Source organism: Engystomops pustulosus, chromosome 11 (assembly GCF_040894005.1).
Source record: "Engystomops pustulosus chromosome 11, aEngPut4.maternal, whole genome shotgun sequence".
NCBI lineage: Eukaryota > Metazoa > Chordata > Amphibia > Anura > Leptodactylidae > Engystomops > Engystomops pustulosus.
This window is the reverse complement of record NC_092421.1, coordinates 62,858,799-62,886,113: the sequence shown is the minus strand read 5'-3', so window position 1 is coordinate 62,886,113 and position 27,315 is coordinate 62,858,799. Positions and strand designations below refer to the sequence as shown.

At 45.0% G+C, this 27,315-nt stretch overlaps 1 protein-coding gene across 3 annotated transcripts in view; it reads right to left on the bottom strand.

The window, feature by feature from the left end:
• Positions 1–6,877: 6,877 nt before the first annotated feature.
• The window catches only part of LOC140106770 (uncharacterized), a 92,064-nt gene continuing 71,626 nt past the window's right edge, over positions 6,878–27,315 (bottom strand). For all 3 annotated transcript variants that reach the window (XM_072131390.1, XM_072131392.1, XM_072131391.1), the window contains 8 exons: positions 10,425–10,502; positions 9,108–9,203; positions 8,858–8,959; positions 8,629–8,721; positions 7,966–8,046; positions 7,638–7,832; positions 7,331–7,391; positions 6,878–7,114 (listed from right to left, as the gene is read on the bottom strand). In XM_072131390.1, the coding sequence (XP_071987491.1) occupies positions 7,638–7,832; positions 7,966–8,046; positions 8,629–8,721; positions 8,858–8,959; positions 9,108–9,203; positions 10,425–10,502 (645 nt within the window). In that variant the 3' untranslated portion in view covers positions 6,878–7,114; positions 7,331–7,391. The remainder of the gene's footprint in view (positions 7,115–7,330; positions 7,392–7,637; positions 7,833–7,965; positions 8,047–8,628; positions 8,722–8,857; positions 8,960–9,107; positions 9,204–10,424; positions 10,503–27,315) is intronic.

Genomic DNA, 27,315 nt, shown 5'->3' with positions numbered 1-27,315 from the left:
GCGCAGCTGCTCCAAAAACCGTTCACGTGGAACACAATCTCAGCGCAGGCACCTGTAAATACCTGTCCAAGCCGTGTAATCTCAGAAAAAGGAGCACAGTCCGACAAAAGTGCGATCCGCGACCCTTAGTAGATCTGGCTTCTGGTCACTGTGAGGTTCTGGTACTTTGATTTTCTGCCATGTGCCCATCCTTTCAGACTGCCACAGACACCCTACAAGTGTGGTTATCAAAAAGCAGAAATTTAGCAATTGTCATCAGTATGTGGTCATAACTAGAGATGAGCGAGCACTAAAATGCTCGGGTGCTCGTTATTCGAGACAAACTTTTCCCGATGCTCGAGTGCTCGTCTCGAATAACGAGCCCCATTGGCCCCAACATGCCAAAATTATGGGCAACAGCATGGCCATGACAGAGTGACCGAATGAGGCTAGATAGCATCTAAAACATCCAATAATTGACCCTGACACTATAGGGGACGGCATGCAGAGGCAGCGGCAGCAGCGGCAGGCTAGAGAGTGTCATGGCGACATACCCTAAAGGACTCAGGCTTCAAACCAATGGGTGGCAGAGAGGAACCAAAGGAGGTGAGCAAGAAGCGCTGAAATGATTTCCTATGGGAACAAAAGGTTGACGGTATATTTAGTCGATAACACAGCATGGTGGCGACATTGTGACCAAGTTCCATAACGTATCTGGTGAAACACCCGAAAAATGTTTGATAAGGGGACGACATGTGGAGGCAGCCATGGAGATGACTTCCATGATTAAGAGTGACAGTATGGGGCATCCATATTGCTTCTATGATTGAAACTTCAGGTCTCCAGCATGGCAGTGACAGACGTGCCGAGTTCCACTATGTATGTGGTGAAACACCTGAAAATTCTGCCTGACACAGTTCGTTTGCTAAGGGGATGATGTGCTGTATATCCTCTCGTGCTCCAGCATCTGGGGTATAGAGAGTTGAAAGTTGCGCATGGAGACATTAGTGGACGCTGTGGAGGAGTACACTGTGCAGAAGTACGCCCTCTGCCGCTAGCGCTGTCAGAAGGGAAATACTGTTTCAGCTTGTGCACCAGGGCCTGCTGGAATTCATGCATTCTCACACTCCTTTCCTCTCCAGGGATGAGAGTGGAAAGATTTTGCTTGTACCGTGGGTCCAGGAGAGTGAATACCCAGTAATCGGTGCTGGAATAAATTCTTTGAACGGGAGGGTCACGGGATAGGCAGCCTAGCATGAAATCTGCCATATGCGCCATAGTCCCAACTCGCAAGAATTCACTCCCCTCACTGGCCTGACTCTCCATTTCCTCCAACTCCTCCAGCTCCTCTTCTTCTGCCCATACACGCTGAACAGTGAAGGACTGAGCAATGCTCCCCTCTTCTGTCTCGCCAACATTCTCCTCCTCTTCCTCCTCATCCTCCTCCACGTCCTCCGATATGAACTGAGAAACAGACCTGAGGGTGCTTTGGCTATCAACAAGGGAATCTTCTTCCCCCGTCTCTTGTGACGAGCGCAAAACTTCATGCTGACCAGAGAGTTTTTCAACAGGCCAAGCAGCGGGATGGTGAGGCTGATGATGGCGGCATCGCCACTGACCATCTGTGTTGACTCCTCGAAGTTACTCAGCACCTGACAGATATCAGACATCCACGTCCACTCCTCATTGTAGACTTGAGGAAGCTGACTGACCTGACTACCAGTTCTGGTGGAAGTTGACATCTGGCAGTCTACAATCGCTCTGCGCTGCTGGTAAACTCTGGATAACATGGTTAATGTTGAATTCCACCTCGTGGGCACGTCGCACAACAGTCGATGAGCGGGCAGTTGGAGGCGGCGCTGCGCTGCCCTGAGAGTGGCAGCATCTCTGCTGGACCTCCTGAAATGCGCACAGATGTGGCGCACCTTCGTGAGCAAATCATACAGATTGGGGTATATCTTGAGGAACCGCTGAACTATGAGATTTAACACATGGGCTAGGCATGGCACATGTGTCAGTCTGCCGAGTTGCAGAGCCGCCACCAGGTTACGGCCATTGTCACACACAACCATGCCTGGCTTCAGGTTCAGCGGTGCCAGCTGCAGATCAGTCTGCGCCTTGATGCCCTGTAATAGCTCTTGGGCTTTTATCGCCTAGGCTCAGCAGTTTGAGCACCGCCTGCTGTCGCTTAGCGACGGCACTGCTGCTGTGCCTAGAGCTACCGACTGGTGGCGCCATGCCCAGGGATGGTAATTCGGAGGAGGAGGTGGAGGAGGGGTGGGAGGAGTCATAGTAGGCCTGAGAGACCTGGACCGAGGTAGGCCCCGCAATCCTCGGCGTCGGCAGTATATGACCAGCCCCAGGGTCAGACTCGGTCCCAGCCTCCACCAAGTTAACCCAATGTGCCGTCAGCGACATATAGTGGCCCTGCCTGGCAGAACTCTTCCACGTGTCCCTGGTCAGGTGGACCTTGTCAGAAACGGCGTTGGTCAGGGCACGGAAGATGTGGTCTGACACGTGCTGGTGCAGGGCTGGGACGGCACATCTGGAAAAGTAGTGGCGGCTGGGGACCGAATACCGAGGGGCGGCCGCCGCCATGAGGTTGCGAAAGGCCTCGGTCTCTAGCAGCCTATAGGGCAGCATCTCCAGGCTCAGAAATTTGGAGATGTGGACGTTGAGGGTTTGGACGTGTGGGTGAGTTGCACTGTATTTCCCCTTGCGCTCCAGCGTCTGGAGTATGGAGAGCTGAACGCTGCGCATGGAGACATTGGTGGATGCTGTGGAGGATCGTGGAGGCGAAGGTATGGTTTTCGCACGGAGGTGTTTGGGCCGGGGTACTAGGCAGGGGGCTGACTAGCAGAGGCAGCAGATGACACAGGGGAAGGAGCAGTGGTGTGCCCGGCCGGAGGTGAACGGCTTTGGTTCCATTGAGTGGGGTGTTTAGCATTCATATGCCTGCGCATACCCCTGTTGATCCTGGTGTGGCACAGGTTGCACACCACAGTCCGTCGGTCATCCAGTGTTTCTCTAAAGAACCTCCAGACTTCCGAAAATCGAGCCCTCGTCACGGGAGCTTGACTACGTGAAACATTTGGCGCTGATGCACCAGCTCTAGCCCTGCCTCTCCGTATGGCCCCACCACTGCCTCTTCCAACCTGTTCTCGTCGAGGACTCGCCTTCATCTCAGAAGCACTGTGTTCACCCGGCCTATCAACCCAGCTTGGGTCTGTCACCTCATCATCCTCCGATCCCTCAGTCTGCTCCCCCCTCGGACTTCCTGCCCTGACAACAACTTCACCACTGTCTGACAACCGTGTCTCCTCATCGTCCGACACCTCTTTACACACTTCTTCCACTACGTCAATAATGTCATCATCACCCACAGACTGCGACCGGTGGAAAACCTGGGCATCGGGAAAGAGCTCAGCAGCAACCGGACAAGTGGTTTGGGACTCTGGGAAGGATCCAGAAAACAGTTCCTCAGAGTATGCCGGTTCAAATGGCAAATTTTCCTGGGAGGGGACAGAGTGAGGGGAAGGAGGCTGAGGTGGAGGAGCTGGAGGAGTGCTGATTTCGGTGACATGGGTGGACTGCGTGGAAGACTGACTGGTGGACAAATGGCTAGAATCATTGTCCGCAATCCACGACATCACCTGTTCGCACTGTTCTGGCATCAACAGTGCTCTACCACGAGTCCCAGTAACTTGAGACATGAACCTAGGGAGTGTAGCTCTGCGGCGTTCCCCTGCTCCCTCATCAGTAGGTGGTGTCTCACCCCGCCCAGGACCACGGCCTCTGACCGCTGCAGTAGTTGGACGCCCACGCCCTCGTCCTCTACCCCTAGCCCTCCGGTTCAACATTTTCAAAATTAAAGTGTAAACTGTAACAATCAGAAGAAATCACACAGCAACCACAAAAGATGATGATGATTGCTATGGCTAGTTTCTAACCTACACTGACAGCACACAACTGGATTTTGTGGTGTGCCTGTCACTTTAAGTTTTGGAAAAAAAAAAAAATCGGCAGACTGTGCCTAATTCAATCAAACCCCTAATAAATTGTCCCACTTAGGTGTTTGAGATGGATATGTGTGTCACTAAGAGCTAAATAGAATGTTCGCAAGTCTCTCTGCAAATTCGTCACAATATGGTACTAGCTGCACTACTAGTGCCAGCAAGCCCAGCCACAAGCAAATCAACAAAATATATATATAAAGCTATTGTAGGGCTAAGAAAGCCGGTTGAGTTCTTGTATGCCTAGTCAAGCCCAGCCACAAGCAAAGAAAAAAAAAATATTCTAGCCCTAACAAGGGCTGTTGGGTTCTTGTAGACTCACTCCTGCCTAACCGTAATATAACACCCTAACGCTTTCCCTGACCAGCAGCAGCTGTCTCCCTAGCGGCATCCAGACAGAGAATGATGCGAGCAGCGCGGGCAGGGGCTAGTCTATTCCAGGGTCACCTGATCAGGCCAGCCAACCACTGCTATCGACGTGTAAGGGTACCGCTTCATGCTGGGTGGAGTGCAGAGTCTCCTGGCTTGTGATTGGCTCTGTTTCTGGCCTCCAAAAATCAAAATGGCGGGAGATGCCATTTTCTCGAGCTGGCGAAATATTCGTCCGAGCCTCGAGCAGTTGCGAGTACGCTAATGCTCGAACGAGCATCAAGCTCGAACGAGTGTGTTCGCTCATCTCTATTTATGAGGTGCCTACTGGGCCAGGGTCTGGGTCAAAAGATTGAGGCAGGTGTAGAAGAAACATGGGGTAGCAGCCATGGCAACTGCTATGGGGCCTATAGTGTCAGGGGGCCGCCGGGCATCCAGAGTTTGGAGTCAGTCTACATCCATGTAAGATCTGTGCTTACTTCTCTAAGATGTTTGGAACAATCTCCCTGCAGAATTTCTGCAAATACCATAACAATTGTATAGAAGTGCCCCTAGAAGAAGTGTTCTGTAGGTAAAGGGCGGTGACACCGAAAACTGAAGGGACTTTCTTAATTCACTTTGCATTTGTTATTCTCCTCTACTTCCTCCTCCATTAAATACATTATAGATGTGTTGATCATTAGCATCATATTAACCTCTTATTAGCATCACAAGCAGCCGGTGCCTGACCCTGATCATGGGTGCAGTGCTGTGCTCCCATAACCTCTACTAACATATACACACCAGCGATTTCCCATACTGTACCGTACAGCAAAAGTAACATAAACGCCTAATCCTCCCAGATGTACAGCAACACTCCATTCCTATATAAAGTATGTAGTATAAGTATAGTAAAGTAGCTGTGTAGTAAGTGGTAATAGACAAGTAGATGTTGCTGTTTATTTGTGAGTAGTATTGTAGTAGTTTAGTGAATAGTGAGTAGTATTGAAGTAGATTAGTGAATAGTGAGTAGTATTGAAGTAGATTAGTGAATAGTGAGTAGTATTGTAGTAGATTAGTGAATAGTGAGTAGTATTGTAGTAGATTAGCGAATAGTGAGTAGTATTGTAGTGGATTAGTGAATAGTGAGTAGTATTGTAGTAGATTAGTGAATAGTGAGTAGTATTGTAGTAGATTAGCGAATAGTGAGTAGTATTGTAGTAGATTAGCGAATAGTGAGTAGTATTGTAGTAGATTAGCGAATAGTGAGTAGTATTGTAGTAGATTAGCGAATAGTGAGTAGTATTGTAGTAGATTAGTGAATAGTGAGTAGTATTGTAGTAGATTAGTGAATAGTGAGTAGTATTGTAGTAGATTAGTGAATAGTGAGTAGTGATCTGGTCATGGATAAGTGAACTGAAGTGTTGTAGACTAGTGAGTTGTAGTTTTGTATTAGATTATTAGGTAGTAGTATTGTAGATTATTAGAAAGTAGTGTTCCCTGAGTTATCGCTCTAATACAGATGCCGATTTGCGACTGGGCAGTGCAGTGGCTCAGGGGTAAGCACTTCTGCCTTGCAGTGCTGGGATCATTGATTCAGGTCCCACCCAGGTCAACATCTGCAAAGAGTTTGTATGTTCTCTCCATGTTTGTGTGTGTTTCCTCCAGGTTCTCCGGTTTCCTCCCACACTCCAGGCACACTGCAGCGCCTCGTAATCTGTGTGCAGTATATAAATAAAGAATTATTATTTAAGTACAAAAAAGTCACTAATCCATACCTGCTCTTGGCAGGTGTAGGGAATAGCTTAAAGGTATTTATTCTACTTTTTGGGAACTGTTGTGCAACACATGAGGGGAGGGTACTCCTGGTAGTATATATGATATGTGAGTATGGTATTATGTGCATATGTCTGTGTAACTAAAATGTGTAGTATCAAGTGTGATGTGCAAGACGGGGGTGACAGAGCGAGTTTCGCTATATGAGGGGTTCGATCCAAAGTTTACATTGGGGTCCACGGTTATGCATAAAGATGGAGAGAAACCACAATAACAGAACTGAAATTCTTCTTCATAGTCCCAGATAAATCTAAGAGATGCTGTAGATTTAGGCCTCATGCACATGACCATGATCACCCTCACACAGGACGGGTCAATAGGAAATGACTGACCGCACCGTGAATGTGCCGAATGGAAGGCTACGGGGCGGTGAGTGAATCACAGTTGTGTGTTTGTGTCCATCAGGCCTAAGGGTTAATATTGTACATTGTGACCTTTGTTTAGGATATTTCACTCCCACCACTGATACCAATCCCCTGTCTATACCCCTTCATGCCAGTATTTATGACTGCTGTCCCATCACTTCTGTAGGGCTGCCAAAGATTGTGGCCCTGGCAGCCCCATTGAAGTACATAACACCCCTGGGGTCGCCCACCAACTCATATGTATCCACTAAGCGGTGGAATATGGATGGGGTATGTGGTGGAACAAGCCTCTTCAGGTCTATTTTTACAAATTAGAAAGTAAAAACACAGAAACACTTCATATAATCTGCACATTTATTGGCAGTGAAATATAACTCTAAGGACTCTTTGTGCCAACATCTGGATATCAGGAAATGGCAAGTGATGCCCATAGCTGGTATCATGGTGTCACCCTAGAGTACAAAGGTTTGTGTAGGTGTTCAGGTCTGCCATATCTTCAGAACATCATTCATGGTCTCCATAGTCATAGACGTCCAGTTCTGACACCAGGGGCGGGAGGACACGTCTATTGGCCTAATGAAAGAACAAAGATCTATCACTACATACATTCCTCATCAAGTGGCTGCTACATGTCTACAAGACTGGACTCATCCTGGAATGATCCATATCTAAATGTCCGTAGCAGTGATGATGTCCCATGGACATCGGCCTAGATTGTAATATCTTATGGACATAGCTCACTGGTAGAGAAGTGATTCATCTATGTGGCAGAGTATAGTCAGGACTTACAGGTTTGGTAGGTTACAGGACGTCCTGGTCTAAAATCAAGAAGATCCTTCGTGAATGAAAGCTGCAAAAAAAAAAGATCTCTGGATTATTTTCATTGTAAAGTCTCACATTAGGTCATATAATCCAACGCTAAAGCCAAAAATCAGTCAGTGTATGTTGTAAGTATATTTTTTGAGCTCCCATAATGCACTTTTCCAAACTAAGAGGAAAACAGCAGTAGCATCAACTTAGCTCTAGACATTCTGCAGAATCTCAGATCTCCTTGATGTTGTCCTTGTCACAATGTACTGATGTGCGTTCCACCTACCTAAGAACTTATCTCATCCTTATCAACCTGGGTAGAAGCGTCCACCATATAGGAATGTTTCATGGGTTTCACATGGATCACGGTGACTTTTGGCCCAAGGCTGAGATCTTCTTCGGTGACTTGGCACCCAAAGTCCTTTGTGCTTGGTCTTCTGAGAGCTGGCGTGAAAGGAGTCACCTTGACTGAATCCCGGCTCTACAGAGGAAACATAAGAGAAAGCTGATGATGATGTGTGTATCACGAGTCCAGTCACTTGTGAATGAGATACTGAGATACACGGGATGTATCACCAGGCTGAGATACATGTCCTAGACTGAGATCTCCTCACCATGCAGAAGATGCTCCTGAGTCTTTGTCTCCATCTTGATCCAGTAGATCTTCTTTTCTCCACGGGGGTTTCTGGTTCATCCTGTTGAGAATTTGGATACACAGAAATTTAGAGTGATAGAAAGCAAATGAATCCTCCATTCAACTATAAACACGGGTCCAGATTTACTATGGAAAAGCACCAAAACTTGTACACACAGCGGACACCACACACTAAGGCTAAATTCACACTGCCGTGAGCCCGCCGCACCGTAGTACGGCGGGCTCACGGCAGCGCGGGGAGAGGAGGAGGAGGCGAGCGCAGCTCACCCCCGCCCCTCTCCATAGAAACTAATGGCGCACGGCGCCGTAATACGGGGAAAGATAGGACAGGTCCTATCTTTCCCCGGGCTACGGAGCGGTACGGTGCCGCACGTGTGCTGCACCGTACCGCTCCCGTACAGGGCCGTGAGCGCATAGGAGTGTATGGGGGACGTATATCGGCCGCATATACGTCGGCCGTATATACGTCCCCCATACTGTAGTGTGAATGTAGCCTAAATTTGTAAATCATGTACTTGATAACACGCTCTAGTTTATCTTGCACTTTCTTTTAGAGAATATTAGTAAATCTGCCCCATTGTCTATAAGTCGTGTGTGGATCATAGAGGAGAAGAGACATTACCGTGATGCTGCAGTGCTCGCTGATCTTGTCCCAGTCTAGCGACGTTGTTTCTGCACTACACTCAGGAGCCGGATCCAGTGGTAGGAAATTCTCCTGTCAATACAAATTAATTGTCAAATTCGAATCATTTTCCCACAATTCATCATCACCTCCATCATCATCATCAATAGCATCAGCAGCAGTTATGGGACATGGTGAGTCCATGACTATATAGTAATGGCCTCCTTACCGATCTATTAATCCAGCAGGGCTCAGGTGGCCCCGGCATCAGGTCTCCTGGTCCATCATGTGTCGCAGCAGCCAAATTATAGGAGGCAGGGGAACGACCTGGCTGTGGGACATAAAAATAGAAACATTACTTTCAGATCAATGACATCTTATTGATAAGATGTCATGGAGGAGGTGAACCCCAGATAACCCCAATATCACATGTTATGTATAATGTGGTGATGGCTGATGATGTCTCTAGAATTATTTACCCCGTCCTTGTAGGATTTGATCCAAGTGCGTTTAGCCTCCGGCTCCAGTGCCCTGCGGGACAGAACTTGGACATAGGTGCGTCCAGTGAGATTATCCTATAGGGGAGAGAGAAGAACAGAATTCTGGGAGTTACTCATATATCACTATATCAACTTCTGATAGGACAGCCAAAAATATTTCAGCCTATAGTAAAGACATTTGCATAATAGTGTCCAGGTGGTGACCTTATACCTGCCATATACATCTATAGGTCCAAGTTAGTCCGACATATGCCAAACTATGTCCCATTGTTATACATAAGGGAGTTATACATGAGCGGTTTGTAGTAAAGTAGTGTAACCCATATTAACCAATCACAGCGCTGCTTTCATTTTATTAGATGCTCGATATGAATTAAAGCTGAGCTGTGATTGGCTGCTACAGTTATATTACATGGCTACATAGATAGATATCACCGGGAGACTCTATGTATAGTAAGATCTCAGCTTCACATTCACCAGCTCTGACAAGGAGAGACAGCCACGAACATGGGAAAAAATGTGCTAAATTTTGATAACTGAATTGTTGATTTGTTACAAAAATTGGCGCCATTTTACTATACAATAAATTGTACTGTTCTTTTTTTTTTTAAGACCCGTCCACTTGTCTAGTTGCTGTTCATATTTGACATGTGATGAGAGGAGTTGCAGTTTTTGATGCTAATTTGTGACACATGAGATTTTAAGACTTTTTGGTTCATTTCATAGAAAAACTGAATTAATTAGTGAGATCCTAATATTAAATCTGCCATCAAATTCCATCCTGATAAACCAGGATCAATTACTCATACACCTATGTGTTATCCATGGCCTCCTTCCTTCTAAAATCAACCTTTATAATTCTGCTGATGAGGCAGAAGCGATCTGGGGGGGGGTATTACCAGTGTCCCTCTGTGCTGTAACTTCAAAAACTTCCCAGGAGGGAAGTGCTGGGGAGAAGGAGGTGGGGAAGACAGTGTAATAGTCTGTGAAGCTGCAGCACAGAGATTCTCTGGTAACAACCCCAAGAGTTCTATAGGCTCATTGGCATAATTTTAAAAGTTGAATTTAGAAGGAAGGAGGCCATAGATAACAAATATAAGAAGATTACCACAGTCACGGTGCCTGGATCTAAGAAACGTACAGCGGACACCAGATGTAACTATGACATCTAAATTTGTAAATCATGTACTTGATAACACGCTCTAGTTTATCTTGCACTTTATTTTAGAGAATATTAGTAATTCTGCCCCATTGTCTATAAGTCGTGTGTGGATCATAGAGGAGAAGAGACATTACCGTGATGATGCAGTCCAGGTCTAGCGGCGTTGTTTCTGCACTACACTCAGGAGCCGGATCCAGTGGTAGGTAAGTCTCCTGTCAATACATATTAATTGTCAAATTTGAATCATTTTCCCACAATCATCATCACCTCCATCATCATCATCATCATAGCATCAGCAGCAGTTATGGGACATGGAGAGTCCATGACTATATAGTAATGGCCTCCTTACCGATCTATTAATCCAGCAGGGCTCAGGTGACCCCGGCGTCAGGTCTCCTGGTCCATCATGAATAGCAGCAGCCAAATCATAGAAGGCTGGAGAACGACCTGGCTGTGGGACATAAAAATAGAAACATTACTTTCAGATCAATGACATCTTATTGATAAGATGTCATGGAGGAGGTGAACCCCAGATAACCCCAATATCACATGTTATGTATAATATGGTGATGGCTGATGACGTCTCTAGAATTATTTACCCCGTCCTTGTAGGATTTGATCCAAGTGCGTTTAGCCTCCGGCTCCAGTGCCCTGCAGGACAGGACTTGGACACGGGTGCGCCCAGTAAGTTTATCCTATAGGGGAGAGAGAAGAACAGAATTTCGGGTCAGTGAAATTATTTGTGGTTCCACATGATGGAGACGTCTCCAGAAGGAATCATGCAAAGTAACCATAGACCTTCAGGAGCGGAGATGGTGGAGACCACTAGTGGAGTTTAGGAGGACATTGGTGGAAAGAGACATTGATATAACCAGAAATTAGTAAAGATATAGTAGACGGCTCTAGAACATCTTCAATATCACATAGTCTATCTCTCAGAGCATTATGGGTAATACCAGGCTGTATACAGCAGTGATAGTGATGACATCACGCTAGAACCTGGGTAAATGGAGAAAGATTCTATTGCTATGGTAACCAGTACACACATCCGCCATCTTTCTTTTAGAGTAAATTATACAATTTTTGCAATTTCTTCACATTAAGTTTATAATTTTAAACTGTTATTAGCAAGAGGAGTGTAAGAATGAGTCTGGGGGTGACATATTATAACTAGTGCACAGTAAATACAGGGTTTAGATCTTCCCCTCACCCTCCCAGACACCTCAATGTCACCCTAATGTCAGATCTAGGACCTCAGTATAACCAGGAATGGGTGGAGGGGACATCAGGACCTGGATATGATGTCACCATGTTTTATAATATGTGCTCTACGGACATGGGTCTGGGGGTAAATCTTCTTCCTGCTCCTCTGGACCCACAGCGCTATCAATAATGTCCCAAATGTAGAACAGAAACCAAAAAATGAGAGCAGATATTCCCCAGGATCCGTGTCAGACTGTCCCACCAGAGGATCGGAGGATCCTCTGATGGGCCCAGGCTCCAACCTTATACTGGATTACAAAGATACAGCAGAAGATAACTAAATTTGGAAGCTGGAGGGTCTTTTTTTTAGTTGAATGTAAAGAGGGTCCTCTAGAATAATGTTATCTGGTGGACCTAAGTATCCCGGTACGACACCGCCCAGGATTCCCCTTATCTACATTACAATCCGACCGTCTATTTCCTGAGGTCTAAATTTCACCACTAACAATAATCCTGATATCCATCAATAAATAAAGTCTACTTACAAAAAATCTTTCCATCATTCGTCAGTAAAACAGCAAAAATTCTCCTCTTCACTCTCCACTCCTCTACTATACAACCCTCAGAGAATTATAGGTACAGAGCGGGAGTTATATAGCAGTGATGACATCACAGCGGTCATGACATCATGTTTAGAACTCAGTTGAATGGGGAGGTAATAAAGTAGTGTAACCCATATTAACCAATCACAGCGCTGCTTTCATTTTATTAGCTGCTCTGTATGAATGAAAGCTGAGCTGTGGTTGGCTGCTATAGTTATAATACATGGCTATATAGATAGATATCACCGGGAGACTCTATGTATAGTAAGATCTCAGCTTCACATTCACCAGCTCTGACAAGGAGAGACAGCCACGAACATGGGAAAAAATTCAGTTATAAAATGTGCTAAATTTTGATAACTGAATTGATTTGTTACAAAAAAATTGGCGCCATTTTCCTATAAAATAAATTCTACTGATCTTTTTTTTTTAACCCCTTAAGGACGCAGGGTATTTTCGCTAATTTCTCGCTCTCCATCTTCAAAAATCCATAACTTTTTCATTTTTCCGTGTATAGAGCTGTGTGAGGGCTTATTTTTTGCGTAACAAATTTTACTTTCCCATGATGTTATTTATTATTCCATGCCATGTAGTGGGAAGCCGGAAAAAAATTCCAAATGTGGAAAAATTGAAAAAAACTGCATGTGCGTCATGTTCTTGTGGGCTCAGTTTTTACGACTTTCACTCTGCGCTCCAAATAACACCTCTACTTTATTCTTTGGTTCGGTACGATCGCGGTGATACCAAATTTATATAGGTTTTATTGCGTTTTAATACATTTTCAAAAATTAAACGAATGTGTACAAAAAAGAAAAAAAAATTTTGCCATCTTCTGACGCGAATAACTTTTTCATACTTTGGCGCACGGAGCTGTGTGAGGTGTCATTTTTTGCGAAATAAGCCGACGTTCTCATTGCTACCGTTTTGAGGACTGTGCGACATTTTGATCATTTTTTATTACATTTTTTATGTCATCTAAAAAGGTGTAAAAGTCGCGTTTTGGACATTTGGGCGCCATTTGCCGTTCCAGAGGTCACCGCCGTCAATAACCATTTTTATATTTTGATAGATCAAGCATTTTGGGACGCGGCGATACCTAATGTGTCTGTGATTTTTACTATTTATTATATTTTATATCAGTTCTAGGGAAAGGGGGGTTATTTGAACTTTTAATATTTTATTATTTTTTTACATTTTTTAAACTTTTTTTTCTTTTTTTTCCCACTATTTCTTAGACCATCTAGGGTACATTAACCCTAGATGGTCTGATCGCTCCTGCCATATACTGCAATACTACTGTATCGCAGTATATGGCATTTCTGCTCACTATACATTACAATGAGCCACAGGCTCATTGTAATGCATGTGCAGAAGCCATGTATCCTCGGGTCAAACTACCATGGCAACCGATCGCCGCTCCCCCCCTCCCCCCGATGACGTTCGGGGGACCGGCGATCGGAGGTAAGATGGCGCCGCCAAACCGACCGCGGGTGATGGCGATGGGTCTTTGCTGCGATATGCAGCAAAGCCCATCTCTGTATGAAGAAGGCTCAGCCCGTGAGCCTTCTTCATACAACCTTCACAGTTCCATAGCGGATATCCGTCACGGAGCGTGAAGGGGTTAAGATCCTGTCCACTTGTCTAGTTGCTGTTCAGATTTGACATGTGATTAAAGGAGTTGCAGTTTTTGATGCTAATTTGTGATCCAGCGGCGCGTTCTCTGAACAGGATTTGGGTCCGGACGGGATTTATGAAGGTAGTTCCTCCGCCGTCCACCAGGTGGCGCTGCTGTGCTGAAAATAATCTAAACGTGCCGGAATACACCGGGCCGGACCAGGTGAAGGTAAGCGCTTCCCAAGCGACATTTTCGGTTTTTAAATGTGGCGGTTTTTCCGAATACGTTGGGTTTTCGTTCGGCCACGCCCCCCGATTTCCGTCGCGTGCATGCCAGCAAATCGGAAATATTCGGGTAACACGTCGGGAAAACGCGAATCGGGCCCTTAGTAAATGACCCCCAAGATATTTTAGGACTTTTTGGTTCAATTCATAGAAAAACTGAATTAATTAGTGAGATCCTAATATTAAATCTGCCATCAAATTCCATCCTGATAAACCAGGATCATTAGCATAATTGTAAAAGTTGAATTTAGAAGGAAGGAGGCCATAGATAACAAATATAAGAAGATCCCCACAGTCACGGTGCCTGGATCTAAGAATAAGAGCCCCTGGTTTCATGCTTGATCGCGATAGTAGATTTCCTTTAAGGTCACCCATGGCCAATGAGCCTTAGGGGGTTTATATACAGTTTCTTTCCCTTATGAAGACCTGTACATTATAGATTTCTTACTGGGACCTGGCAGCTTTAAGTTCCTTCTCTGCGGTCACCTATAGTATTTAGGTTTTCCACTATAGGAGAAGTCACAAGCTCAGATGTAATCCTTACAGTGATCCTAAATGTCGGCATCTAAATGACTAATAGAGAATCTTTCTTGGTTGAACAAAAGATTGTGAAACCTCCATCTATATTACATCATGTGTAAGATCCGTATTATCACCAGGTGACGGTCACTGGATTATGGTTGTAGGATTTCCCATACAGACCTGTCATGTCCTCCTCACACCTGTGACGTCCTGACATCTCTGTGACTAATGGCCAAAATATCCGTCAGATCTGTAATAGATATAATACCGTAATGAGAGGGAGGGGGGAGAAGAGGAGACGTCATCATTCCTATACACATACATATAAACCTCCAGTGATCAGCCATATCCAATCAGGCGATCAGCAGAGCAGCAATTTTTGTTTATTTATCATTCTTTATTGTGAAAAGATTTCAGAAAAAGTGGTATACATACATTTTATAACATTTAAAGTTACATCTCATTAGATGAATAACTTGTATCAATAATAACAATGAAACAATTGTCAGACATTAGTGTGTAATCAGTGACATGCTCAGGTGAGGCGCAGATGGTAATATGTTCCAGAGTAATGTGTCTAACCTTCTTTACATGTCACTATTTAAGTAATAACAGGTCTGCAAACTTCTTAATGGTAACAAAAACAGGTAAGGGGCTAGAGTCAGGATAGGGGAGGGTAAGGGTACAGGTGGGGGGAGACTATCCAGGTGATCTATATCGCCTAACACTGTAAATTGTATTGATGTATTTTGATTAGTCTGGGAGAGAAAGAAATGTTGTTGTCTTTTGAAAAGCTATCCACGGGGACCAGGTTTCTAGGTACTTTTCATGATTTGCTTTGCTTTCTGCTAAAAGCTCTTCCATTTTTTGTACATGAATTGTTTCTTGGAACCACTCTGTGATTGACGGGGCTCTGGTGAGTTTCCAAAGTCTTGGGATAACCGATCGTGCAGCTGTTAGCAAGAAAGAGAGTAATTTATGTCTTTTGTGGTCTAGATGATCTGGAAAGATGGAGAGAAGTAGTATAGTTCACTATTGATGAAATTGTGTCGCAAACTTGAGTCCAGAAAGACTGTATAATTTTGCATTGCCACCAAATGTGGGACATGGTACCCTCAGCGAGCTTACATCTCCAGCACTCGTTGGGACTGGAGGGGTAGATTTTATGGAGCTTGGACGGGACCCAGTACCATCTAGAGAGGATTTTAAAGTTGGTTTCCTGAGCTTTAACTGAGGGTGACTTGTGAGTGCGAGATAGTGCTTTGGATCAATCCTCTTGGGTTAGTGAGATATTAAGCTCTTTTTCCCATGAGTTGATGTAGTGGGTAGGGGAAGTTGACCATTTGTCCAGTACTAGATTATAGATTGTTGAGATGGTGTGCGTGATTGGCGAGGGAGAAATGCATAATTCTTCAAATGCAGTTAGGTTTCTTTGCAGGTTGAGTTTGTTCTTGTGTTTTATGTAGAAATTTGTAAGCTGCGTGTGTTCCCATTTGGTTTTTGATGAGTGATTAATGTTTTGATCTAATGATGGTAGTGAACCAGACTTGAGCACGTCTATAAACCTTAGTGGCTTTTGGGGTTGCCTGAATGGGTGAAGAAAGTCTGTTGCAAGGCCCGGTGGGAAATCCGGATTATCTGAGATTGGAGTGAGAGGGCCGTGGGGTTCAGTCAATTTGGTTGTGTCTGGAGGTTTTTGTATTGTCTTCAATGTGTGGGCTGCTATCAGGGGGAGATTGTTTAATTGGTGGGGAAGTGAAAGTGAGCTGGCTGACCAAGGTAAGCCTGATAATGGGAAAGGCGAGATGTCGTTTTCAATTTTAACCCATAGTTTAGAGTCTTGATGAAACCAGTCTAGGATTCTGGAGAGGTTTGATGCATAAAAGTAGCCTTTGAAGTGTGGGAGACCCAAACCACCTTGTGTTTTCCTGCGTATCAATATGGCTCTGGCTAATCTGGGTGGAGAAGAGGACCAAATGAAGCGATTAATCATTGTTGAGATTTTGTTGAAGAAAATTTTTGGGAGGGAGATGGGGATTGTTTGAAAGAGGTAAAGAAGCTTTGGTAAGATTGTCATTTTAACACAATTAATTCTCCCTATCCAGGAAATTTTTTTGTTTCCCCATTTTGTGAGGTCATTTTGAGTCGAGGCGAGAAAGTCTTTATAGTTGTGCGTATATATAGAATCAGAGTTTGGGGTGATTTGTTCTCCCAAGTACGTGAAGGCATTGTTTTTCCATGTGAATGGGTAGGACTTTTTAAGAGCTTTAGTTAATGTGTCTGATAGGCCGATTCCCATTGCCGTGCATTTGGACCAATTTATTTTATGGTTACTAAAGTAACCGAAAGTTTGTAAAACTTCCATTAGATATGGGAGTGACTTGTCCGGATTGGATAAATATATTAATACATCGTCCGCGAATGCTGAGCAAATGTATGTATTTTTGTTTATTTGAATTCTTTTGATTTCAGGGTGATTCCTAATGGCATTTAGAAGATGTTCAATGATTAATGCATAGAGGAGAGGGGAAAGGGGACATCCCTGTCTGGTGCCATTATTTATTGTAAACGGGGAAGAGTAGGTGCCGTTGGCCCTGATCTGCGCTTTAGGATGGTTGTATAGGGCTTTAATTTTTGTTAGCATGTTGTTTCCAATACCTATTTGGGATAAGGTTAGCTCCAGGAATCCCCAGTCCACCCGGTCGAATGCTTTTTCTGCATCCAGGGCAAGGGCAAGGAATGAGGAGGATGTTTTATTGGAGTGGTGGATCAGAGAGAATGTCTTCAAGGTATTGTCCCTTGCTTCTCGTGTAGGTATGAAGCCAACCTGATCCGGGTGGACAAGGGAACCCAGGAGCAGAGAGAGGCGTCTGGCCAATAGTTTGGCAAAAATTTTTGCGTCCGAATTGATTAACGATATGGGTCTGTAACTCTGGCAGAGCTGTGGATCCTTCCCTTCTTTAGGAATGACTGTGATGAAGGCATGAAGAAATGCCGAGGGGAAATGTACCTTATCGGAGACTGCATTGAAGGTGTGTAGGAGAGGGACTGTTAATTCTTCAATTAGGGTCTTATAGAATATGGCTGTAAAGCCGTCAGGGCCTGGACTTTTGCCATTTGGTAGAGATTGAATTACCTGTTGAATTTCCTCTGAGGTGAAGGGGGCCTCTAGTTGGGTTATTTTCTCTGGTGGGATTATGGGCAGGGAGGTCTCTTGAATGTATTGTGTCAACGTTTTTGAAGGGGAAGGAGGGGGGAAATTTGCAGCCGGAGGGGGGAGATTATATAGGTTTGCATAGAAGTCTCTAAAAGCTTTCACTATTTCCTCTGCTTTATGCACCTGAGATCCTGAGCCTGTTTTAATGGAGGGGATGTAAGATGCTGCCTTTTTATCTCTCAGGGCTCTTGCCAGGCATTTACCTGGTCTGTTACTCCATTGGTAAAAGTGTCGTGAGCAGATTTGGTGGAGTCTTTTTTGTTTATTGTCTAGGATTGAGTTTAGTTCATGTCTGACCTGGGTGAGTTCTCTCAGGGTTGGAGCGTTTGCTTGTGTTTGTTTTCTAGGGCATGTAGTGAAGCTGTGAGTTTTTGTATTTTGTTTTCTGTCATACGCTTTAATCTGGCTCCGTGCTTCATTAATATTCCCCTGAGGGAGCCTTTTAGTGTTTCCCATAAGATAGTAGGGCTTGCGGGGTCCCTGCTGTGGTCATTGTTAAAGATTGTGACTTGTTGTTTAAGTTCGCTTAAACAAATTGAGTCTTTCAGGAGAGATTCATTTAATCTCCAGTTGTAGGCTGGGCGTTTTGGGGGTGCGAGGGTTAAGGAGCAGAAGACTGGGGCATGGTCTGACAGGTATGATAGGCCTATTTTTGTATTTTGTAGAGTGGAAAGAAGTTTATGGTGGACAAATATATAGTCTATTCGACTGTAATTGTTGTGGACAGGTGAGTAAAAAGTATAATCCCTGTCTTCTGGATTTTGGAGTCTCCAAGAGTCACATAGTTGCATATTGTGGAGGGATTTTCTGATTCTATTAATTTTATTGAATGAGATTGAAGATTTCCCTGATGAGGTGTCTATTATTGGGTTAAGGGCTATGTTGAGATCCCCAGTGAGAACAAGAGAACCTCTAGAGAAGGAGCATAGGTCATCTAGTGTTTGAGTAAGGAAGGTGGTCTGATTTGTGGTTGGGGCATAGATGTTGGCGAATGTGAAAATTGTACCTTGTATGTCGCATTTTAGAAAAATAAACCTTGCATTGTTGTCTTTCTTAGTTTCTAGTATTTGACATTGCAGGTTTTTATGAATAAGGATTGAGACTCCCTTTGTTTTCCCTTCAGGGTTGGTGCAGTGAATTGCAGTTGGGAAATACTTATTTTTAGTTTCAGGTGTGTGATTAGTTTTAAAGTGCGATTCTTGCACACATAGTACATGCACTTTTTGTTTGTGCATGGTGTACAGGATTTTGGACCTTTTCTCGGGTTGATTAAGGCCCTTTACATTGAGAGAGGCTATCTTCAGTGAGGAGATCATTCTATCTAAAGATAGGTCAATTTGTCGTGTCTTTTCTTACTTGATGTAATATATGTGAGTCTGGATAGGCGGGGAGAGGGGAAGGGTGGAATGGGGAGAGGTTGTTAGGTTAGAGAACCGGTCTTGGAGAGAATAAGCCGGGCTAACTTTTCAAGGTGTGCAGTAACGCAGTAATGTACAACTGTTATGTCTTATTACAGTATAACCTATTGGGGGGTTTCTAGGTTATTTTTACAGAGTTAAGAAAAAATTTGTGGAAGTCTTATATAGGTGTTAACTAGTTTGTTCCTGTGTCCGGGCCAGGGACAGGGAGAATTAAAATACAAGTGTGTTTGGGGAGTATATGGTTATAATCCGGTTGGTAGAGGGTATTGAGATAAAGAGAGGGAGACATTACCGGTAGTCCCCTAGTGACCTGACTGACTCCGATCAGTGTATGAGAAACGTGGTATCCTGACTTATGTGTTGTGTCGTGAAGAGTGGAGTCGCCAGGTCACCTTGGGAACACCGGTATAAGAGAGATATTTTAAACAAAAAGAAAAAAAAAAAACAAACAAGATTATGCAATCTAGTGAATACAGTAACTACAAGTCTGTACAATGAAAACAATGCGGTAAACTATCTTTTAGCATTTGGAATTAAAAGAAAAGAATGTGGAGGAAGACAGTGTGGTTTGGTATTGAAGAAATAGACTTGAACATATCTTACTACATCTTGTCGGCTAGTAAGCGATTAGTCCTCTTGCAATCTTTCGCTGGGCGAGCCTCTGGAGGATCTCTGTCTTTGAGGACGCAGCGTGTAGGGTCTCTGGTTGGGATCTCGGAACCAGGCTTGAGGTCTTGTAGGCTGACGTTGACCTTGATCTTTGAAAGGTTCGTCCCAGTCGAGAAGTGTTATTGATGGAAGGTTTAGATCTTCTAGAAAAGAAGTTAAATCTTCTGGGTGGATTAGTGTAGCTTGCCTGTTTCCATTCTCCGCATGGAGAGCAAAAGGAAAGCCCCATCTGTAATTGATATTTCTGTCCTGTAGTAAGGAGAGTAAAGGGCGAAGCATGGCTCGCTGGCGGAGTGTTCTTCTGGATAAATCAGGGAAGAATGTTATTTTAGCACCGTCAAAGTCTATTTCCCCTTTGTTACCGATCTTTTGCATTATTTGTTCTTTAAGAGCGTAATGGTGTATTCTGCAAATTACATCTCGGGGTCTTGTAGGGTCATTACTTTTTGCTCTTAAAGCTCTGTGAGCGCAGTCAATTTCTATTGCGGTGGTAGGGGGGCGCTCTAGAAGAATATTGAAGATACCTGTGAGGGTTGGTATCAAATCCACTGCATGAGTAGCTTCTGGTAGCCCTCTTATACGGATATTGTTCCGTCTATTTCTATTCTCTAAGTCGTCTAGCTGTGCCGCTAGATGGCGCTGTTGGGTTTCTTGTGAGTTAGTGGCTGCTTGTAGCTCCAGAATTGTGGAGGAGATTTCTGTTTTGAATGCTTCTAGTTCATCTACCCTCTCCTGTAGTGATGATACATCAGATTGGACCTTTTGCAGGTCTTGGCGCCAGGCGCCTTTTAGATCGGAAGCTAGTATATCCATATCCCTTTTTGAGGGTAGAAGTGCTAGTAATGCTTGGAGTTCAGGGTGACTTTTCAGAGCCTGTGCTGCCTCTTCAGGAGTTGGAAGCCCTGTCAGTATATTAGAGTGTTCAAACTGTGAGGATGTGGCACCTTGTGTGTCATGAGATGTGCCTGTCTCCTCTGAGTGGGGGGGGGGGGGGTTAGGCATACCTCCCAACCGTCCCGGTTTCGGCGGGACTTTCACGATTTTTTAGCCCTGTCCCGCCGCCCCGGGAGGTTAAGAGGTTATAACGATTTGTTACGCTTTTTCCCGGACCAAGAGACTTTGTCCCATCTCCTGGTCCCCCTGTGTGTGCTGCCACGATGTGTGAGGAGGAATCATCAGGGGGGGTCACCTGGAGAGTGCCTGCTGTCTGAGCTCCCAGCCCTGCACGGCACAGCACAGAACAGCAGAGCCCTTCTCCTCCCCCTGTGTGAGGAGGAATCATCATGGGGGGGGGGGTGCTGCTGTGTGACACGGCCATGGATTTGGAGACTCTTCTGCACCTTCTCCTGAAGCTGTGCAGGGGGAGGGGGGCATCGCAGAGGAGAGATAGCAGCAGCTTGTGGGATGCGCCCCCCCTCCAGCAGCTACAGAAGTCTATTAGGAGAATCTACCATCATGAGGTAGGACAGTCAAAGACATCATGGACAGCTGCAGGTCAGTGTGTGACAGAAGACCTCTATCAGGACTTGTATGGCAGCTTTGTGACATACAAGCCCTGAAATAATTACTTTGCCCTTCTCCACACCAAGAGGGATATATCCGTCAGTGAGCTATTAACCCCTAGACGCACCTGGACGTTATACTACGTCCCTGCGGCTAGATACTTAGCGCACCGGGACGTAGTATAGCGTCCCGCTTCTGGCACCGGCTCACGAACGGACACCGCGCTGTAACACCCACGATCGGAGCCAACTCCAATCGCGGGTGTTAACCCCTTACACGCCGCGGTCAAGCATGACTGCGGTGTGTAAGGCTGTTCCTCTTCTGGGCAGCCCCGAGGATTGGCAAGTGCCCTGGAGCTGCACAATCTCCCTGCCAGTCAGACCCCTTCCGGGTCTGACCGTAAACTGCGTCTGCACGCTCAGACAGTTTACACTGATCTACAATGTATTGTATTGTAGAGCAGTGTATTGGACTTGAACCAGCGAACCATCCGAGAATCACTGGTTCAGGTATGGAAAAGTAAAAGCATGTATAAACACTAACGTTTACACATTAGAATAAATAAAAAATAAATACATAAAAATATAAGCCCCTAAAATGTCACTTTCCCATAAAAACACTAAAGTATAAAACACACAAAAACACAAAACCCTTCCACATATTTGCTATTGCTGCGTCCGTAACAATCTGTATAATAAAAAAGAATCGTTACTGAACCTGCACGGTAAACGACGGAGAAAAAAACGCAAAAAACTTTCATTTTTAATTAATACCTTTAAATAATGCTCTAAAAAGTGATAAAAAAAAATGTTCTGCACTCGAAAATGAGACCACTAAAAAGAACATGCTAAAATGAACAAGATTTTCTCCAAATTAGTTTTTATTCAGTAAAATTGAATAAAATACACAAAACCCCCAAAGATTTGGTAACGCTGCGTCCGTGACAATCTGTATAATATAAAACAGAATCGTTATTAGATCCGCTAAGTAAACCCTGTAAAAAAAAACCCCAAAACGCTCCAATAAAAAGATAATTTTTAATTAAAACCATATAAAAATGCTCTAAAAAGTGATTAAAAAATGTTACGCAATCTAAAATAGACCACTAAAAAGAACAATCCTTCTCGCAAAAAATAAGCCCTTCACCAGATTTGTGAGGCGAAAAATAAAAAAGTTATTCATATGAAAGACAGTGATGCTAAAATTAACAACATTTTCACCAAATTACTTTTTGTTTAGTAAAAATGGGAAAAAAAATAAATCTATATAAATGAGGTATTTTCGTAATCGTGGCGACCCATGGAATAAAAATAATATACTATTCTTATGGTATGGTTAACGGACAAAAAAAAACAACAAAAAAAAACTTCCTAAAAATTGATGATTTTCATTTCCTCCACCAACAAAGAGTTAATAAAATCTCACCAATTAGCTATAGATGCCCCAAAATTACGTACCAGAAAAGTGCATCTCATGTGGCAAAAGAAATAAGCCCCTATAGGTCCACAATAAAAAAACAAAAAAAAAATTATAGCCTGTACAATGTGACATAGCAAATCTGATCTGGATGGCGCCTCCTTCCCTTCTATGCCCGGCCGTGCGCCCATACAGCAGGTAACCACCACATATGGGGGATCCGTGTACTCGGGAGAAATTGGGTATCAAACTTTGTGGAGCCTTTTTTTCATTTAACCCATTATAAATGTTTAATTTTCCACCCAAAATGAGTGTATTGTCAAAAAATATTACAATTTGTAGACTGCACCTCCATTTTGTTTTAACCCCTATAAAACACCTAAAGGGTTAACAAACTTCTTAAAAGTGGGGCCGCGTCCTAGAGGCCAAAATAGGCTGAGTCCTGAAGGGGTTAAACCCTTTCCAACATTGACTTACAACGTCACGGGCGGCAAGGACTTGATGCAGGGTGACGTAGTACTACATCCCGCTTTTGTCAGCGGCTGCTGAACGGAGCCGGTGCCAGATCACTAACACCCGTAATCGGAGATTCCTACGATAGCGGGTGTTAACCCCTGTGGCCGCGTTCACACGTTCCGCTAGTGTTGTATTCATAAGGCACCGCTAGTGCACAGGGGGACCTCCGCCCGATCACATATGCGTTTCCCGGGAAACTGATGCAATTGATAACCCGATCCCATGCGTGTCTCTGGAAACGCATATGTGATCGGGCTGAGGCATAACACAACGCTAGCGGAACCAGTGACCGCTGCCTTACACGCCGCGGGGGAAGGGGGTGCCGGTCCGATGGTTGCATGCTCCTCTCCGGGAGCTGCGTTCTGCCTCCTAGCAGGACTCGGCTTTAACACAGTCTAATACATCTGTATTATTACATCTGTATTATTACATCTGTATTACACTGTGTTATAAGAAGAAGAGCTTGAACAAGCGATCAGAGCATCACATGTTAAAGCCAACTTATAATTAACTTTTTATTAAAAACTGTTTTTATTAAGTGAAAGTCCCCTAAACACAAACATTCCCTATACCAAATAAAGTACAAAAACGCATCATGATAAATCATGAAAAAACCCACATATTTGATATTGCCGCATCAATACACTAAATATCCACAAAACCTAGCAGCAAAATTTTTCAATCAACATGAAGTACAAAGTTTCTAGAGAAAACTATTTCAAAATCACTTTGATACGTTGAAGCTCCGAAGTTATACCACTTATAGTGACACGGGGAAGATCTGAAAAAATGGCCGCGTGCCTGTAGTTAAAAAAATAAAATAATAAAAACTCAAAAGTGAAAAATGACACTTTTTTTGCCATTTTGCAAAATATAAAAAAGTAATAAAAAGTGTTCAAAAGGCCGTACTGTCCTAAAAATGGTAACATTGAAGATGTCATCTGATCTCGCAAAAAATGACACCAAACACAGCTCCCTACACTGAAGTATGAAAAAATTATTAGCATCAGAAGATGGCAAAATGAAGGGGAGGTTTTAATTTTTGTAAAAGTATCAAATCATTATAAAACCTATAATTTTGGTATCCTTGGGGACAGGAGGAGGAGACTGGAGGACAGGATGATACTGGAGGAGGCTGGAGGACAGAATGATACTGGAGGAGGCTGGAGGACAGGAGGCTACAGGAGGAGGCTGGAGGACAGGAGGCTACAGGAGGAGGCTGGAGGACAGGAGGAGGATTGAGGACAGGAGGCTACAGGAGGAGGATGGAGGACAAGAGGAGGCTGGAGGACAGGGGGCTACAGGAGGAGGACAGGAGACTACAGGAGGAGGACAGGAGGCTACAGGAGGAGGCTGGAGGACAGGAGGCTACAGGAGGAGGATAGAGGACAGGAGGCTACAGGAGGAGGCTGGAGGACAGGAGGAGGCTGGAGGCTACAGGAGGAGGATAGAGGACAGGAGGCTACAGGAGGAGGATAGAGGACAGGAGGCTACAGGAGGAGGATAGAGCACAGGAGGCTACAGGAGGAGGCTGGAGGACAGGAGGCTACAGGAGGAGGCTGGAGGACAGGAGGAGGATTGAGGACAGGAGGCTACAGGAGGAGGCTGGAGGACAGGAGGAGGCTGGAGGATAGGAGGAGGCTGGAGGACAGGAGCGACAGGAGGAGGATGGAGGACAGGGGGCTACAGGAGGAGGATGGAGGACAGGAGACTACAGGAGGAGGATGGAGGACAGGAGGAGGATAGAGAACAGGAGGCTAGTGGAGGAGGCTGGAGGACAGGAGGAGGCTGGAGGACAGGAGGCTACAGGAGGAGGATGGAGGACAGGAGGCTACAGGAAGATGGAGGACAGGAGGAGGCTGGAGGACAGGAGGAGGCTGGAGGACAGGAGACTACAGGAGGAGGACAGGAGGAGGCTGGAGGACAGGGGGCTGCTAGAGGACAGGAGGCTACAGGAGGAGGATGGAGGACAGGAGGAGGCTGGAGGACAGGAGGATACAGGAGGAGGCTGGAGGACAGGGGGCTACAGGAGGCTGGAGGACAGGGGGCTACAGGAGGCTGGAGGACAGGAGGAGGCTGGAGGACAGGAGGATACAGGAGGAGGCTGGAGGACAGGAGGATACATTATGAGGAGGGTAGAGAACAGGGACCACACCATGTGAGGATGGGTGGGAGTAGGAGTACAGATAGGATTATGTTTAAGTTTGGGGAGAAAAATAAAAGCTGAAAACCAAATGTAAGCCTTTACATATAAAATTAAAGAAGGGGTTTTATATGTTTTATATATTGCAGAGTTGCATTAGGGGATATTATATTGGTCCACGGGAAGGGAGGACCAAATTAAGGGGCGTTGTACCATATGGGGACCTTCAAGTTTGATATTATACTATGCCTGTGGGTGGGACAATGGGCGTGGTTTAGAAAAAAGGGGTGGGGCTTTGTGTCCCTCTTTCTCTTGTCCAAAAGTTGGGAGGTATGGGTTTAGGGGCTGGTTCCCCTCTGCTTCTTTCATTACAGCCCTTATTTCTCCCTGTCTGGGGTGATGCTGGGGGCTCAAATAGGGATCTCTTGGAGGGTGGGCTGTTACCCACCTCTCCTTTTCCACCCACTGCATTTCCCCTGCTGCTGGATGTCCCAGGGGGCTTGTGAGGGGGGGCCATCTTGCCCTGTGATCCTGTTCCTGGCTCCTTATCACTGCCAGGGGGTGCCTCTGCAGAGGTTTGCTGTGTTGGAGGAGGGGGTCTCCGGCTGCAGAAAGAGGTAGGAAGCTGGGGGGATGGCAGAGCGGTAGGTGCCACTCGCGGTGAGCGAGCACCCCTTGTCCTACCTCTGTTCTCCTTCTCTGAGCGGGGTCTGGAGGCGATCACAGATCGCTTCCTGTCAGCGAGGTACTGCTGACCTCGTGGTGTGAGGCGGCGGGAACGGCTGCCTGTGGACGGGGAGCGCTGCTGGAGCGGCTGGAAGGGGTTAAAAGTCGGCGTGATCGCCTCCGGTGGGCGCAGGAGCCTCTTGGAGGTTTTTTTAGCGTCTGTCCTCCCCATATGATAGGGCTAGTAGTCTCCCTTAATGTTGGCCCGGAGCGGAGCTCTTCTAGGTGCGTCCACACTGCATGGCTGTAGGACACGCCCCTGAGCAGCAATTTTTGGGCTAATATTTTATTCAAGAATTATTACAGCTACCCCCGTATTGCTCTTAGAGGGTCCCATAGCTCCTATTAGGCCTAATGCACACGTGCAGTGGTCATGATCTGGATGCCCATTTATGCTATTGAGGTCTATTACTCCAGGTCACGGTGTGTTGAGTATATCATCTCTCACAGCACTGTGACTGAGCTGGGTAACCTCCTCTCTATGGAGGACTCACCCCTCCCATCTTCAACCAACCCAAAACATCCCCTGGTGTGCAGCCCATTACATGTATGTAGCCTTACATGGATCAAGCTGTAGATTCTACTTAACATTATCATTAGACAAGGAGTCATTGGCAGTGAAGCTTAGATATTGCCATGGAAGGGCCAACCTACATCTCTGAAGTCTCCAAATATAGATCCATGATGTGACAGATCTGCCACACTATTCTCGTCTTGGCATTTACATTCAATTTTATTAATTTGCCATATATATAAATTTCTTCAATTCAATTAGATGAAATGTATGGCAGTTACTGCATATCCTTCAGCCGGCCTGTGGTAATGATCTCTGAATCCAGGTGGTTAGGCAGGGCTCAGTAGCGCATGTCTGGACACCGCTGCCAAAATGTGAGGCTGTCGTATCCAAGGAAGCTTGGATCTCGTTTCTAAGGGACAACATGGCAACATTGATGAGAAATTATCTTCACACAGGAACATTTTTTTAATAACATCCAATCAGAAGAAATGTTTACATATGGAAAATGAATTAAAATAAATGTAAGTGGCCAGATGGGAAAACACCATAAATATTCCCCTAAAGAAAAAACATCATAAACATGAACATGCCTTAAATATCATAGTGTGTTGTGTCCCAATGTATTAGAAAGACTCATCGCCAGAACTGAGGTCCCACAACCCTTTCCATAC